General features: G+C 35.7%; 1 protein-coding gene across 2 annotated transcripts in view; it reads left to right on the forward strand.

The window, feature by feature from the left end:
- Window positions 1-16,685, forward strand: part of CCDC102B (coiled-coil domain containing 102B) — a 467,886-nt gene that overhangs the window by 438,413 nt on the left and 12,788 nt on the right. The window contains exon 14 of one of the 2 annotated variants that reach the window (XM_063699289.1): window positions 148-357. In XM_063699289.1, coding sequence (XP_063555359.1) covers window positions 148-283 — 136 coding nt within the window. In that variant the 3' untranslated portion in view covers window positions 284-357. Of the gene's footprint in view, window positions 1-147; window positions 358-9,424; window positions 9,452-16,685 lie in introns of those variants that run through there. The other variant, XM_063699290.1, reaches the window with a different exon arrangement.

Consider the following 16,685-nt stretch of genomic DNA (forward strand, 5'->3'; position numbering starts at 1 on the left):
GCAGGCAATCCGAGCTGCTTGCAAGAAAGCAAATTTCCTTGCTCATCTTTGCAGTCCTGAAACCTATTGCTGAGGCAATGCTTTGCCCCAGTACTGATGGGAGCTCCGTTATCACAAAACCTTCTGTTGGTTTACTCCTTTGTTCAGGGGCCACTGGAAGAGAAAGACTAAATGCATTCCACCCAGGGCCTGCCTTCCGCGTCCGCCAGGGAGCAAGGTGTACACAGGAAGTGGACATTCCGCTGTGGTGGTAGAACCTCCTCTGTCACTCATCAGTGGATGACTGGCTCATTTGACTATTCAGTGCCTGCCCTTTGGACATCTCGCTGAACTGCAGTCTCTCACAGAGCCCTTATAAGTAATACAGCTGATCCTTTGGCTATGCTATGCTATGCTTGTTTTATTTTCTACACCAAATGAAAAGTAGATATTCACTAGATTTTTTGCTAAATGGAGATAACATTTAATTGAATTCAATAAATGAGAGGAAAAATTAATTAGCCTTAAAGTCTCGTAAGTACATCTATACTTTAAAAAATATTGTGTGCTTGCAAAAGCTGATTTAATAAATCATCTGCAATGGAATTAAATTTGTGAATATTTATCTCTCTAATATTGTGTAGCAGGCATATTGGTTAGGAAAATAATGAACCATACAGATGCAGTGGCAAAAATTGCAGCCAACCCAGAGATTTTAAATTATTAGAACCATAAGTACAAGGCAACTAGAAAAACCCACATGTGGAATGAAAAAGAAGAATGAAAACAATGCCAATTTCAGTATAAGCCAATTGAAGGGTCATCTATCTTCTGTACCAGCACAAAATCCTTGATGGGGTGACACGACCATCCCAGAAGATCCCATTTAACAGCATTTAGTACTGCTTACATTTACACATTTTTTTTAGGATAACTTAAAAGTTCATTTTATTTCCATTGTTAAAACATAGTTGCCCATACTTTACTGTTAGAAATTGTGTGGCATAGTAGATGTTTATAGAAACATCTTTCGTATCACACGAACGGTGTGAGAGGGGTTCCAAGCCAACAGAAGTGTTGCTTTCACCTTAGGCACTCTTAAAACTTCAGTTATTTACATCTTAAATAACACATTCAGTTTTTGCAGCTCTACTTTGAGAAAATGAAAGTGGAGTGTAAGGTTAAAATTAAGATATTTTAAAATAAAGTAACATTTACATAAACTGTATTTCACACATGGAAGATCAAACAAATCATCAGAAGCAACTCAGCATGAAAATTCATTGTGAATGTCCCAAGAATTCCTTTCCCTTCCTTCCCTTCCCTTCCCTCCCCTCCCCTCCTTTCCCTTCCCTTCCCCTCCCCTCCTTCCCCTCCCTTCCCCTCCCCTCCCCTCCCCTCCTTTCCCCTCCCCTTCCCTCTCCTCTTCTTTTTCTTTTCTTACTTTTTCTCTTTTTTTTCTTTTGTTTACACTCAGCTTAAACCTGAGGTATACTTCAGTTATTCAATGTTGCTTTTCTCAGGCACTTTGGTTTTTTTTGTCTTCATCAATAACCCCCTCCCCGCTAACAAGCATTCCCCCAAAAACACATACACTATTCCACATATGCTCTACAGACCAATTTTGTATACGGCCTCCTCTGTGGAATTCTTTTTTTTTTCTTTTCTTTTTTTTTTTTTTTTTTTTTGAGACGGAGTCTCGCTCTGTGGCCCTGGCTGGAGTGCAGTGGTGCGATCTCGGCTCGCTGCAAGCTCCGCCTCCCGGGTTCACGCCATTCTCCTGCCTCAGCCTCCCAAGTAGCTGGGACTACAGGCGCCTGCCACCACGCCCGGCTAATTTTTTGTATTTTTTAGTAGAGACGGGGTTTCACCGTGTTAGCCAGGATGGTCTCCATCTCCTGACCTTGTGATCCACCCGCCTCGGCCTCCCTATGTAATTCTTACAGGTGCTTTTGGTAGTTAACTTCAGAGTTCTTGGTCGTTTTTGCAATCTGAAAAGAAGGAGGAAAAATATGATTAAGAGACTAAATGACCACGACCTAAAATGACCTTAAAAAGATCTGAAGTAACCCAAATAAATAAGAACACTTTTCTCATAGTTTAATGCTATTTGAATGAGAATTATATTTCAGGCAAAACTGCCAATCATGTACATCATTGGATTATTTGACCCGTGAAAATTTTATTCTTGTTGAGAACATTTTGATTACTTTACGTATAATGAAAAACAGTTATGTTTTACTTAACATAGGTTGATTGTCATTTCATCTCTTGGCCCATATACATTTTCCTCACTAATATCATTTTGTAGAAGTGGCAGATCACTAAAGATTAGCATATTTAACTCATAAGAGAGTTTTGTGGTTTAAAGTATTTAAGTTTTCTAGAATTGTTACGTATCCAACTGCCCGCTTTTTCAAATGGCTTAGACTTAGGATGCTTTGCAAGAAATGTTTTCCCTCACAACCCTCAGATTCTTGAGTTCATTTTACAAAATTGCCACTGCATATTTTCTGGCGTAGTTTATGAGAGTATTCCCCTGTTTAAAGGGTAATCCAGTCAATTCCCAGGATTCTCCATGAAATGCAAATTGAGTCCAGCTGGCAACCTCTGACTTTAACCTGGTTTTTGTTGTGGCAGTTGTTGGTTTCATTACAAAAATACACATTCAGAATAATCCAGGTGCTCTATTACACACTGAATGGCTCTCTCATGTAACTTAGATGAATTCTAAATTGAAACATTGTTTATTCTGACATGCCAGAGTAGACATGTTGAACATTTTAGACCACAAAACTACATTTGTCTAAAGCTGTCCCTTAACTACCCCTCACTTCTTCCTTTGCATTGTCATTGTGTATGTATGTGTGCAAATGACATGTACCTACATTTTTGTAAATTTGTTTATTTTTCTAGGCTGTGAGCTATTCCAGAGCACATACTTTTTATGACTAGCATGTAATGGCACAGAAAATACCTTAGAAAATAATAACTTTACTTTTTTAACGATTTAAATATATAAACTCATTTTAATTGGAAAAGGTAGACAAATGGTAGGCTAAAAATCATTAAATTTAAAAAAATTTGAGTAGGTTTATTAGAATTTATATATGTTTTATAGAAATAAAGTTTTACAAATGATTAGAGCTGAGTTTCAGGGTAAATTACACAGAATTTTCTCTAAAAGACTAGACATCACTTCATGTTTGCTATATTCAATACACATCACAGTTAATAGTATTTAATTAAAACATCTTGTAGAGTCATCAGATACTATCCTAAACACCTTCATGAAAGCTTTAGTTTGCATTTTCATTAATATTTTAACTGGTACAAATCAATTGCAGGTGGTGGGATGAAAACTTATTTTAAGAATTCAGAGCTCAACTCCAAACCAACGAAAACCCAAATGCTGAACACTAACGATCCTGTGTTTTCTGTGTCCCAGGGGATGTAGGAAATGAGGGAATTACAAGAAGAGCCAACTGGAAACTTTGCATAGAAACAATACACACAAAATCCGGGCTCATGTTTTCCTTGGGGTAAATATAATTCATATCTTTCAAAGCATTAAAAGAGTTTTTTGGGTTTTTTTTGTTTGTTGGTTTGTTTTTTGGTAACAACAATCATATTTGAATGCTAACACCCGGGCATTTTTAACAGTTGTGTCTTTCTCTTTTGAAATGTCAGTTATGATAGTGAATGTGCTCTCACAGAATAAGGTGGTGGTGAAAAATATATTCAGTGTCCCCAATTAATGGAGACACAAATTAATCATCAGTTATCAGTATGAATCTTTTAAGTTCATGGAAATGCATATTCTGCACTTGGAAAATAATAATTCTTGAAATTCTTGAAATGTGTAGCAGTTCTAGGTAATTGCATTTTTGGATTCAATTATTTGAAGAAGGATGAATAAAATCTTAGAAATTTTATTGAAGAATAATTCTGTGAGCCATCTTTTCTTTTCTTTTTCTGGGGCAGTAGTAGTATAGTGCACTTTATATGCATTAGTCAAATATCTGTTCTTTTTAATAATATGAAACATGGCTAATGTCTTAAAAAATACTCATGTGAAAAAACCCTCAACTCTTTCAGAAAGAGGTTGACATATACACACAATGTGCATATGATACATTTACTTATTTATTCAAGAATACTTATTAAATGCTAATTCCAGGCCAGTGATTATTGTAATTACTCAACAGACAGAGAGGGTCTCTGCTTCTGAGGAGTTTACAATCTGGTGTGCAAGACTGTGTGGTGGAGATAATCTGTGATTTATCTGTTTTTGCTGAAACTGCAAAACAATCAGCTTCTGGATGCCAAGCATCTCCTCACACCATCTCCCCAGGCCTTGCTGTAGGCATACACCTAGCTAGCCTTTCTAAAAATATATTTTAATTGATCTATGTTAAAAAAAATCTTTAGTTTATTTCTTTCATGCACTGACCAAAATCCAAACATTGTTATTCTGGATTTAAGACTTTTTCAAATCTCATTACAACTTACCTGTCCTCTGACTACCTTCCTTTCCAGGCTGTTACCTACATCCCTTTCTTTATAGTACATACCACCATCAGACATTACTTTATTTATCAGAATGAGGCTTTTAAGGGCATAGTCTTGGTTTATGTTTTTCTTCTCACCACTTCCCAGTAACTAGGACAGGATTAGACAGTTAGGTAAGGCTCTATCAATATGCCACAACTAAAACTTACCCTCCAGGTGGCTAACTGTTGTTTTTGAAAGCACTTTGTACGTTTCCATCTGAACTTTGTGTACATTCTGTCTGCCTGGAAAGCATTTCCAGCAATTCTCACCTCGTTGTTTGTAGTGAATTGTTCAAACTCCTTGTCGGCTTTCTATCTCCTGCCTGTACACTGACTGATACAGGTGGGTAATGAAGACTTTTCCTCAAAAACGATGGTTTTCAAGATTGGCTTAAGTGGAGATAACGTTTGTTAGCTAACTCGTATAGCTATTTCTTATTAGTGTTTCTCTTGCATGTTTTTACTCAGAAACTCTCACTAAACAAAAACCCTTCCTTCATTTTTTTTTTTGTATGATCTTACCTGATCAAACTTATCAGTCTCATATATAAGTTGGGTTTCAATGGTCAGTTATAGAACAGTGACATGTCACTCAGAATTCACCTTATTCTCTAGAAACCTGTTGTGGTCAATTGATAGATGTGTATAACAATCCACAAAAATATGTCTAATCCACTGTGTGCCTGACATAAAGTTCTATACCAATGGGATGCTAGCATTTAACCAGCATGCTTCAAAAATTTATCACTAGGAAGAGTTAAGAACTCCTGCTTCAGGGATCAGAAACAAGTCCACCACCTGTACTTTTGGTGGTGGCAAAGGATATCCCATTCTCTTCCATGTCAGGCTAATCTTGACTTAATGTAACCCCCCTGGGGTGAATTCCATGCACACTTCTAGACTGTTTCTGTGTCTGTTTTTTCTTGGAGCTGTTGAGTGCTGCCACTCTCTTATGTTCCCTGGGTCTCTGAGCTGCATGGTGGTGGTGGTGAGGGTGGATGGGCGGCAGGTCATGGGGAGCCCCCGGCCTGTTGTTTCAATACCTGAGCAATGGATGATGTGCTCTCGCTGTAGCCACACCACCTTTTAATTTAGGACATTTAGACATCTAAGTCACCTTGTGGGCCTTCCTCTAATTTTCTCAGCATCTTTCTTGTTCATGCTTCCCACAGCTGTGAAAGTGGCCATAAATTTCCACAATTTCCACCTCTCTTCTGAGTTAGGGGTTCCCTTTCCCTCTTTTATTAGATAACTACCTCTTACCAGGCTCTGTGCAGGTAGAGGAGAAGCAGTTTGCAGGGGAGAAGCAGCGTGCAGGGGAGAAGCGTGCAGGAAAGAAGCAGTGTGCAGGGAAGACACGATGTGCGACAGTAACTTTTGGTGAATCAATTCCCGGGAGCTCTTTTTAGAACCATTTCTGATTTTTTAAACCTTCACTCTCAATCCCATTGTCACTAGACTTCCAAACTATATGTTAGAAGTGGCAGGTTTATATATATATATATATTTTTTTTTCCGCGTAGTAGACTAAGAAAGAGGCAGTGTCACTTGTTAATCCTGAGCCCACCCAACAAAACACAGCACGCTCACTTCATTCCTTTTCTCCACACGCCCTGATATCAAATGAGGTGAAGACTGAGGCTCAGACAGATTCTGACATTGGCTGGAACCTTCGTAGAACTGTTTTTCAAATAAAATGATGATGTTTTTTGAGCCCCATTAATTCATGCATTGTGAAAAGATATTTGTTCAGGTTAGTTCTGCTTAAGAACTTCTTTTAGAGTTTTACATCTTGGAATCAATAGACTGGAGAGAGGACTTTATAAATTGTAATGTAGCATGGACATTATCCTTTAGTTAATAAACTAGTTTTATTTTTTAAAATTTTTTATATTGCATTCATACCAAAGAGCTGATGGTTATTTTTATTAAGAATTGCTTAGGATGAGATGAAAAGCACAGATAATGGAATTCTTGACACGAGTTGATGCCAGTAAAGGGAGAGCATGTAAAACACCCAAGAGGAAGTTCTTCTGTAGAGAGAAGTTTTATTTTTAACATCATATTTACAGCTGGCAGAAGATTAATAGTAAATAACCGTCAACCAAGCTAGGATGAAAATGCGCCACTAAGGAGGCAAAATACCATATGTCTTCCAATATTCAGGAACTATAATGACATTAGAAGAGTGATTAAGGTGCCACCACACAGCATCCAGGTGTAACATGGCATATGGTACACTTCCTGGCTCACTGTGCATCTCAATGTTCTTGTAGCTAAATAAACTTTTATTGCCACTTTTATGTATGTCTAAATATGGATTTATTGTTTAAGTAAACTTTCAGTATTATAATGAATCCATTACTACTTATTTCATTACTGACCATTACAATGAAATTATTTTAAAGGATGTACATAAAAAGATATGAATAAATGTTTAAAAGTAATCCTAATAGCTAAAATTATTTGAACTTTTTCTGTTAGTCACTATTCTAATTGCTGTAAAAGTATAAACACGCTGGTCCACAGCTATATTTAATAAGTAAAAGAGTTAAAATTCAAATTCTGATATTCCTCCTTATAAAGACCATGATCTTTCTATTGCTGTTCTCGTGCTAGAGTTCTCACCAGATCTGGTTGTTTAAAAGCCTGTGGCACCTCCCCACTCTCACTTTCTTCCTCCTGCTTTGGCAGTGTAAGACTTGCTGTTTCTCCTTTGCCTTCTGCCATGATTGTAAGTTTTCTGAGGCCTTCCCAGAAGCAGAAGCTGCTATGCTTCCTGTACAACCTGCAGAACCATCAGCAAATTAAACCTCTTCTTTTTATAAATTATTCAATCTCAGGTATTTCTTTATAGCAATGCAAGAACAGACTAACACATATTACTCTAATCGGGTAAATTATTTTGTTTAGACAAAAATGCAACTAAATTGTTACAATTAAATTAATTTATATTAGTAAAATAGTTCTTTGTTTGCATTTCTAATTAATTTACCTTGACTACAGAGAAAAGTCCTTATCTTTTTTCCAATGTTTTCACTTTTTGATGAAAATTTGAGCTTTGTTTACTCTATAAGAGTGATTAAAATATACATAAAGCCAACTTTGGGAATATGTGAATAATTTCTCCCTGTATATCTTCTGAAAATGACATTTTTTTTTTATTTTGAGCAGCAGAATTATGCCTCACCATGTGGCCTTATTTGAGATTATATTATTAAATGTAGCATGGGAGATGAAATATAAAGTGGAGCTTGTATGATTTCTAACCTCCCTTCTGATAAAAGCAGCAGGGAGCTATTGAGCAATGTTATTTTAAAGTATATGTTTGCAGGGGAAATAAGACTTCAATCCTCTCTCTCTATAGGCCAACTCTACATAGGCAAGCAGATAGATTGTATCAGTTTTATCACCGTAGTTTTTTCTTTCCAATTTATAGAAATGCACTGTGTTATAGTCATACATAATAAATCAGAGAGCTCTCCTTAGAAACATTTTCCATGGATCCTTATGTTTTTTTCCCCTAGGTTAGAAGCATGCTTTTTATAATTCTTGAAATAGTACTATTTAAGAGAATAACATAACCTTGCCTCTGAATATGCACATGATTATTTGACTTTAAGATAAGGATATGCATTGGATTAAGTATTAGCATGCATTTGAATGATGTATTATTAGACATGCATTGATCACTAATTTGTCACTATTATTCAGTGTAACATACTCAGCTTGTGTCTAAAAGTATATTGGTTTGATTTTAAGATTTTCAAAGAATTTTATTGACCCTGTACCATTCACAGATCTTTTAGAAAGCGTAAGGAATTTTGATAGATAACAAACATAGTTTTTTCAAAGATGAGCCAAGGGAGAGCTGATTTAAAATAAAATACAACTGCTTGTTGCTGCTTTACTTTGTAGAAGGTACAATTGGACGTAAATATCCCTAATTAGTAGCTATAAATCTCTGCTTCTGTTACGATAATGTCTTAATATCATCTTTTTTGTTTTAATTGTAATTGCACAGATAAAAACACATAGAGACTAATATAGCAGACAGCCATATAATGATAACCCTAATTTAACCACTATAATGTATACTCTCATATATTTTCATCTATTAGGAAAAGTTTGCCAAGATCGTGTCACTGCATTCCAACCTGGGTGGCAGAATGAGACTCCGTCTCAAGAAAAACAAAAACAAACAAACAAAAAATGAAAGAAAAGAAAAACAGAAAAGCTTTGCAGATGTACTGCAGAGATTCCCACCCAATTATTTTTATTTCCATCTTATGTCTTCTATCTTTTGCCTGAGATGCTGAGTGAATATGTTTCTCTCCATTTGGGATTTTATACATATTTTACAAACGTGCTTTCCTAAAAACATACATATTGTTACTGGTACTTATATAGGCACTAGTAAACAGGCACTGCCCAATTTTTGCAACATATTGGTATTCACTTAAAATTGTATATTTGAAGTTAACTGATTTAGATAAGTGCACTTTTTCTTTCTGTCTTTCTTTTTGTTTAATCCATTGTTTGACCATACCAAATGTATTTATCTATTCTTCCATCGATGAATGTTTGAATTTTCTCTACATTTTTGCTACTAAAAACAATGCTGGTTGAAGTTATTTGTGCAGCTTAAAACAGGCTAAGCCATTTTCTCAAGGGTATGTTTTTTCTTTTCTCCTTTGTGTTTTTTGTTTTGGTTTGGTTTTTGAGACATATTCTTACTCTGTCACCCAGACCAGAGTGCAAAGGCACAACCATGGCTCAAGTAGCCTCGACCTCCTGGGCCTAAGAGATCCTCCCCACTCAGCCTCCCTAGTAGCTGAGACTGTAGGCACATACTACTACGCATGGCTGACTTTTGTATTTTTTTTGTACAGATGAGATTTCACCATGTTGCTCAAGGGGTAAGTTTTTTTCCAATTCTGAAATTCCTGGGTTATAAACTTATCACTTTCCGCTTCTAAAGCTTCTAAGTCTTATGATAAAGAGGTATGCAACTTTGACCTTCGTAGTATAGTCTCTTCTGTGCCATTAACAAATAAATAAATGAATAGTGAATTCCTAAAAACTTCCTAGTAGAAAGATTATAACTTTTTCAGGTAAATTATAAATTGTTCCATTCTGTGACTGCAGTGAAGTCTATTTCTCCTTTAAAAATTTCCTTTCCTCTTGACTCATAAATGAATAAAAACTAGTTAGGTTTGTTGAAGTGTAATGGACCCAACCTGCAATCTAACTAATGAGAATTTTGTTGCTGTTTTTAATATTGCAATGCTCCTAATGCTTCTTTCTGACATGACTTTTACAAGCAGTTGCTTTACTGTGCTTACCCTACATGGGTAAAAGACAAAAAAAAAATATATACAAAGAGGAGAAAACAGAAACAGCTTTTTCTAAGATTCGGTTTCCATCTACCAAAAATTGTTTGGACCCTTTACCTGAATACGTGAGCAAGTTTGACATGTGAGAGTTAGACCTGTCTAAATTATGCCTAACATCTTCAATAAATGATGTTTTGAGCTATAACATTTAAAAGTATAAGATATAAATAACTGATTTGAAAATTAAATGTTTTTGATGATTAAAATCCTGAAAAGACATTGAATACATGATAAATAACAGTATCACTTTTACCAAATTATGTTTTATGTATTTTTCTGTCTCAATAAATATCATGCTAGTAAAGAACACCAGAATAGTGTTCATAACAGTTATTTATTTGCCCATTCCATTGTCACATATAGCTTATATTTAAGCCTAACAATTAAAAAAAAAAAAAAAGACAAGCATTTGAGATGGTTAATTTTATGTGTCAACATGACTAGGCCGTTTGGTCAAACACAGTCTAGATGTTGCTGAGAAGGTATTTTTTAGACACAATTAGCATGTAAATCCGTAGACTTTGAGCAAAGCAAACTACCCTCCAAAATGTGGGTGAGCTTCATTCAATCAGTTAAAAAATGTAAGAGGTGAAAACGGAAGTTTCCTGAGCAAGAATCAATTCTGCCTCAAGACTACAGCATGGAAACCCTGCCCAAGCTTTCAGCCTGTGGATTTATGACTCAGGATTGTAACATCAACTCTTTCCTGAATTTCCAGTATGTTGGTCTGCTTGCTCAATAAGAAAATTCCTTTAAAATTTCTGTCCCTCTCTCTCTGCATATATATTTGTGTGTGTGCACACAAACAACATGGCACTGTTACAGAAACAGACACATACAAAAATAGGCCAATAGAACATAATAGAAAACCTGGAAAGAAAGCCACGCATCTACAACCATCTGATCTTCAATGAAGCTGACAAAAGTAAGCAATGGGGAAAGACTCTGCAGTCACTAAATGATGCTGTGATAACTGGCTAGCCATACGCAGAAGAATGAAACTGGACCCCTACCCTCACACCATATACAAAAATTTACAAATGATAGATTAACTATTTAAATCTAAGACCTCAAACTGTAAGAATCTTAGAATATAACCTAGGAAATACTATTCTGGAGATCAACCCTGGCAAAGAGTTTATGAGGAAGTCCTCCAAAGCAAGTATAACAAAAACAAAAATTAACAAGCGGGGCCTAATTAAACTAAAGAGCTTTTGCACAGCAAAAAACAAAAAGCACTATCACAGAGTAAATAGACAATGCACAGAATGGGGGAAAATATTTGCAAACTCTGCATCTGACAAATGTCTAATATTCAGAATCTATAAGGAACTTAACAAGCAAAAAAAATATAACCCCATTAAAAAGTGGGCAAAAGACATGAACAGACATTTCTCAAGAGCAGACATAAGGTGGTCAGCAGACATATGAAAAAATGTTCAACATCTCTAATGATCAGAGAAATGCAAATCAAAACCACAATGAGATAGCATCTCACAGCAATCAGAATGGCTATTATTAAAAAGACAAAAAATAACTAACAGATGTTGGTGAGGCTGCAGAGAAAAGGGAACACTTATACACTTTTGTTTGGAATTTACATTAGTTCAGTCACTGTGGAAAGCAGTTCAGCGTTTTCTCAAAGAACTTAAAACAGAACTACCATTTGACCTAGCAATCCCATTCCTTGGTATACACCCAAAGGAAAATAGATCATTATACCAAAGGACACATGCACTTGTAGAGTCATCGCTGCACTATTCACAATAGCAAAGGCATGGAATTAAACTAGGTGCCCACTAACAGTGGATTGAATACATAAAATGTGGTACATGTACACCATGGAATACTATGCAGCCATAAAAATAAATGAAATCACACCCTTTGCATAAATATGGATGCAGCTGAAGGTTATTATCCTAAGCAAATGAGCAGGAACAGAAAATCAAATACCTCATGTTCTCACTTATAAGTGGGAGCTAATCATTGGGTACGTATATACATGAAGATGGAAACAATAGACTCTGAGGACTAGTAGAAGGATAAGAGGGGAGAGAGGGGAGGGTTGAAAAATGACCTATCAGTACTATTCTCACTACCTGGATTATAGGACCATGCAGCATTGTGCAGTATATCCATGCAACTAACCTGTTTATATATTCCAGGAATCTAAAATAAAAACAAAAATTATTTTTATAATGTTATTATTTAGTAGCACAGATTGTTTTGATTAGGCAACAAACCAAGCCAGAAGTTTCAAGTTATTATCCATATTTTAACTGTGCTGACACATCTGGTACTTCAGCAACTGCATTTCAATTTACTAAATCAATGCCATTCCTAGATATCTTTAAAAATGAAATTAAAATACCCAGATTTGCACATTAATTAATGCTCATCTAGGGATTACAATATGTATCCTTAAATTTTCACATTCTACATATAGTTAACATTGTATCACTTTCTAAGAGATGCAAGAACTTTGCAACCATGACGTTCTATTTATGTTTTTATGATATGGTTCTCATATATGACACATCTGCATGTGCCAAAGCCCCACAATACAATGCCATAATTTTTCTTTAAACTCTCTATATAGGCTAAATAAACTAAGAGACTTAAAAAGATTTTATATGTATAATAATATATATATAATCACATATTTGCCATTTTGAGCATACCTCAATGTCCAAGTTTATTATTTAGCTATGGCTATTTTATGAATGCTTGTTCCCTCTGAAACTCATGCGAAAACTTAATCTCCAATGTAACAGTATTTAGAGGTCAGGCCTTTAAGAGGTGATGGGTCATTACGGCTCTGCTCTCATGAATGGATTAATACATTTCATAGATTAATGGACTAATGGGTTATCACGGGAGTGGGTTAGTTATCACCAGAGTGGTTCATTATAAAAGCCATTTTGGCTCTCAGTGTACCCCTCCTAGCCTGTGATGCCCTCTGCCATGTTATGACATAGCACAAGGCTCTCACCAGGGGCCGACCAGACACGGCCCCTCAACGTTGGAATGCCCAGCCTCCAGAACTATAAAATATAAATTTATTTTCTTTATAAATTATCCAGCCTCAGGGACTCAGAGCCATGGAAAACAGACTAAGATAACTATAGAATAAATACTTTATTTTGCTTTTCTTGACAATGATTTGTCATATTTGTGTATCTGGCAATGTCTTAATTTCACCTTCATTTAAAGAATATTTTCAGCACATATAGAATCCCATGTTGACAATCCTCTTTATTTTTATTTCAGTATGTTAAAAAATGTAGTTACATTGCCTATTGGCTTCCATTTATTCTCATAATAAGTTTGCAATAATTTGTATGCCTGCCCTCTGTTTTTCTCTACTATTACAAAGACCAGTATCGCTGGTGTTCAGTAGTTTGACCGAAATGTTGCTAGGTGTGAGTTTGTGTTGCGGGGCGGGAGACACTAGAGTTATTCTACTTGAGTTCTGCTGAGCTTCTTGAATATATGTGTTTTTCATTCACCAAATTCTGGAAATCTTTGCACATATTCTGTCATTTTTTTTTTCTGATTAACTTTCTTACTTTAGTATGTGACTAGTTTACATACGTGTTAGATCTATTGATATTGCTCCACAAGTCTGTGATGCTCTGTTCATGTTTCACTCTGTTTCCAGTTGGATGTGATGATAATGACAACATAGCTTTCAGTTTTCAACTGTTTCTTATGTGATTTCAGAACTGCTGTTAACTTTAGCAGTTTTTTTCAGATACATAATTTTTCAGTTCTATTATAAAATATCTATATTTCATTTTAATACTTCCCATTTCTCTTCTGAGTTTTCCTATATTTTCATGCACTTTATGCATCTTTTTCTTTACACTCTTAAGTATAGTTACGATATGACCACGTTATAGAAACTTGTGTCTGCTAATTCCACTAATCGGCATCCTCTTATGGTTGGTCTTGCTTGTTTGTTCTCTTGAGTATAAGTCTTCTATTCCTGGTGCTCTTATGATTAGTGATTTTGAATTCTATTGTGAACATTGTGAATGACACATGATAGAAACTCTGAATAAAGTTCTTTTATTCTGAAGGAAAGGCTTATCAAAGTACTGCTTAAATTTTAGCCGGAAGTTAACTTGCTGTAACACAAATTTAAATTTCTAGGCCTTCAGAAAGTAGCATCTGAAGTCTCTTCACGTTTTCTTTGGCCTCATTCTAATAAGCACATGTGCAGTTCAAGGGTCAGCCAGAGAATTGGGCAGATTTTATGTACGGAATTTGAGCACCCACTTAGTGGCTGCTTTCCAGAATATTCTAAGCTGTTTTGCTCATGACAAACCCTGTCCTTTGTGTTTCTCAGCCAGCAAAATGATTTCCAGAATATTCTAAGCTGCTGTGTTCATGAAAAACCCTGTCCTTTGTATTTCTCAGCCTGCAAAATGATTGGTTTCTATCAGATTTCAGTCCTTCACAGTGCTGCCCTGGGCCTGCCGTCAGGTGGAAAACCTTAACAACTGTAAAAGATCTCAGTGTCACATTTTCCAATTGTGGACCCTTCTCCACTTTCTGCCCAACTTTGATCACTCTCCGTTGCCTTTGATAGCTGGTGTGTGTGTGTGTGTTTGCATTTCATTTTATTCAGAGTATTAGTTTGGTGCAAAAGTAATTGCGGTGTTCACCGTTACTTTTAATGGTGAACACCGCAATTACTTTTGCATCAACCTAAATATATAGTTGTTATCTGCAAAAGAGTTAGTTCTTTATGAGGCATTCCACTATTACTGGAAATCTAGCGGAAGCTGTTTATTATGCAGATTATTTTAGCCGTTCTTGCTTCTTCTAGTTTTCCTATCCTTATGTTACTAAGTTCTGCAAATCAAAAGAAAATCTGGTTGCTAACCAGCAAGCAAGAATCGCTTCTCCTCAGGTGAAGACTGCAAGCATTTTGCTCACCATTTTATTTTATCTTTCTCATAAAGTTATATCAAATCCCACATAACATCTCTTAATCAGCCATATGAATTCAGGCTCACCAATTTGTAATTATGGAATAAAAGTAAATGATTTTTAACTTGATTTTATAAGTTCCAACGGACACATACTTTTTAAAAATTAGCTCCCTTAAATACCCCTGAGTAATTTCAGAGGTTTCTAGAACACTGCATCGCCTGGGTTCCTAGAATTTCTTCTGGACGCTGTGCTGCTTTTCAGATTGTGACTCTAATGTAATTGCAGCTCTCTTTTCTGCTGATAGCTCCTGCTAGGAACTGAATGTTTGTGTTCCTCCAAAATTCATGTAATGTAATGAAAATTTATGCATTCCCCATGGGATGGTATTTGGAGACGAAACTTTGGGAGGTAATTCTATCTAGATGAAGTCATGATTGTGAGGTCCTAATAATGTCATTGTTGCTCTTATAAGAAGGGACACTAGGTCATTCATTCTCATTCTCTATCTTCTCTCTCTCTCTCTCTCTCTTTCTCTCTCTCCTCCCACACCCACCACTTTCTGCCATGGGAGGATATAGCAAGAAGGCAGGCGTCTCTAAGCCAGGAACAGGGTCCTCACTGGGGACCTGAATCAGTGAGCTTACTGGTGTTGGACTCCTCACGCAAACTGTGCGAAACAAATTCCTGTTGTTTAAGTTACCTGGTCTATGGTATTTTGTTATGACGGCCTGAGCTGACTAAGACAACTCCTTCAGCCTCAGAGAGAGGCCTGGAACTAGGGAAAAGCAACTGAAGTATTTGCTTCAGTTATAGAATTTAAGAATGAGCCCAAATCTCAGTAATCTATGTAAATAAGATGTTACTACCACATTTTAAAAATATATTAAAATTAATACAAAAATCATTGATAAACAAATATTATAAATATATATAAAGAAAAGATCATTCACAGTGCCAGGCTGAGCCATATTGGAGCTTGTGGCAAAAGGAAAAATGTATATTCCTATTGCAGTTTTTACATACCTTTTTTAAAAAAAAATTTATAATGGCTTTTTGAGATATAATTCACATATCATGCAATTTACCCATCTAAAGTGTACAATTCAATTTGCAGATATGTGTGGCATCCCCTCAATTTTAAAATATGTTCCAAAGAAACCTCACACCCTTTAGCTAGCATCCTCTAATCCCCCTATTTCCCATAGTCCAAAGCAACCAGGAACCTGCTTGCTGTCTCTCTAGATATGCCTACTATGGACCTTTCATATAAATGGGATCACATGATATACAGTCATTTGTGGTGAGCGTCTTTCAGTTAGCACAATATTTTCAAAATAAATACTTATTGTAGCATGAATCAGCACTTTTTTCCTTTTTAAGCCAAGAAATTTTCCATTGTATAGGTATACCATATTTTGTTTATCCATTCATCACTTGATGGGCATTTGGGTTAGTTCTACCTTTTGGCTATTATAAATACTGCTGCTGTAAATATTAATGTAAATGTTTGTTAGTTTGTTTTCTTGTTTCTGTGGACAGATGTTTTCAATTCTCTTAGGTTTACTTAGTGTTGAATTCATTGCTGGGTCACATGGAAACTGTTTAACCAATGGAGAAAATACAAACTTCTATGAAGTGGTATAATTTTATATTCCCACCAGCAGTGTATGACTGTTTTAATTTCTTCACATTCTTGCCAACAGCTGTTAATACCTTACTTTTAAAAATTATTATAATTATCCTAGTAAATGGAAAGTGGTATTACATTCTGGTTTTAGTTTTGTATTTTCCCAATGACTAATGATGTCAAGCGTCT

Source organism: Gorilla gorilla, chromosome 17, assembly GCF_029281585.2.
Source record: "Gorilla gorilla gorilla isolate KB3781 chromosome 17, NHGRI_mGorGor1-v2.1_pri, whole genome shotgun sequence".
In the NCBI taxonomy this organism is placed as follows: Eukaryota; Metazoa; Chordata; class Mammalia; order Primates; family Hominidae; genus Gorilla; species Gorilla gorilla.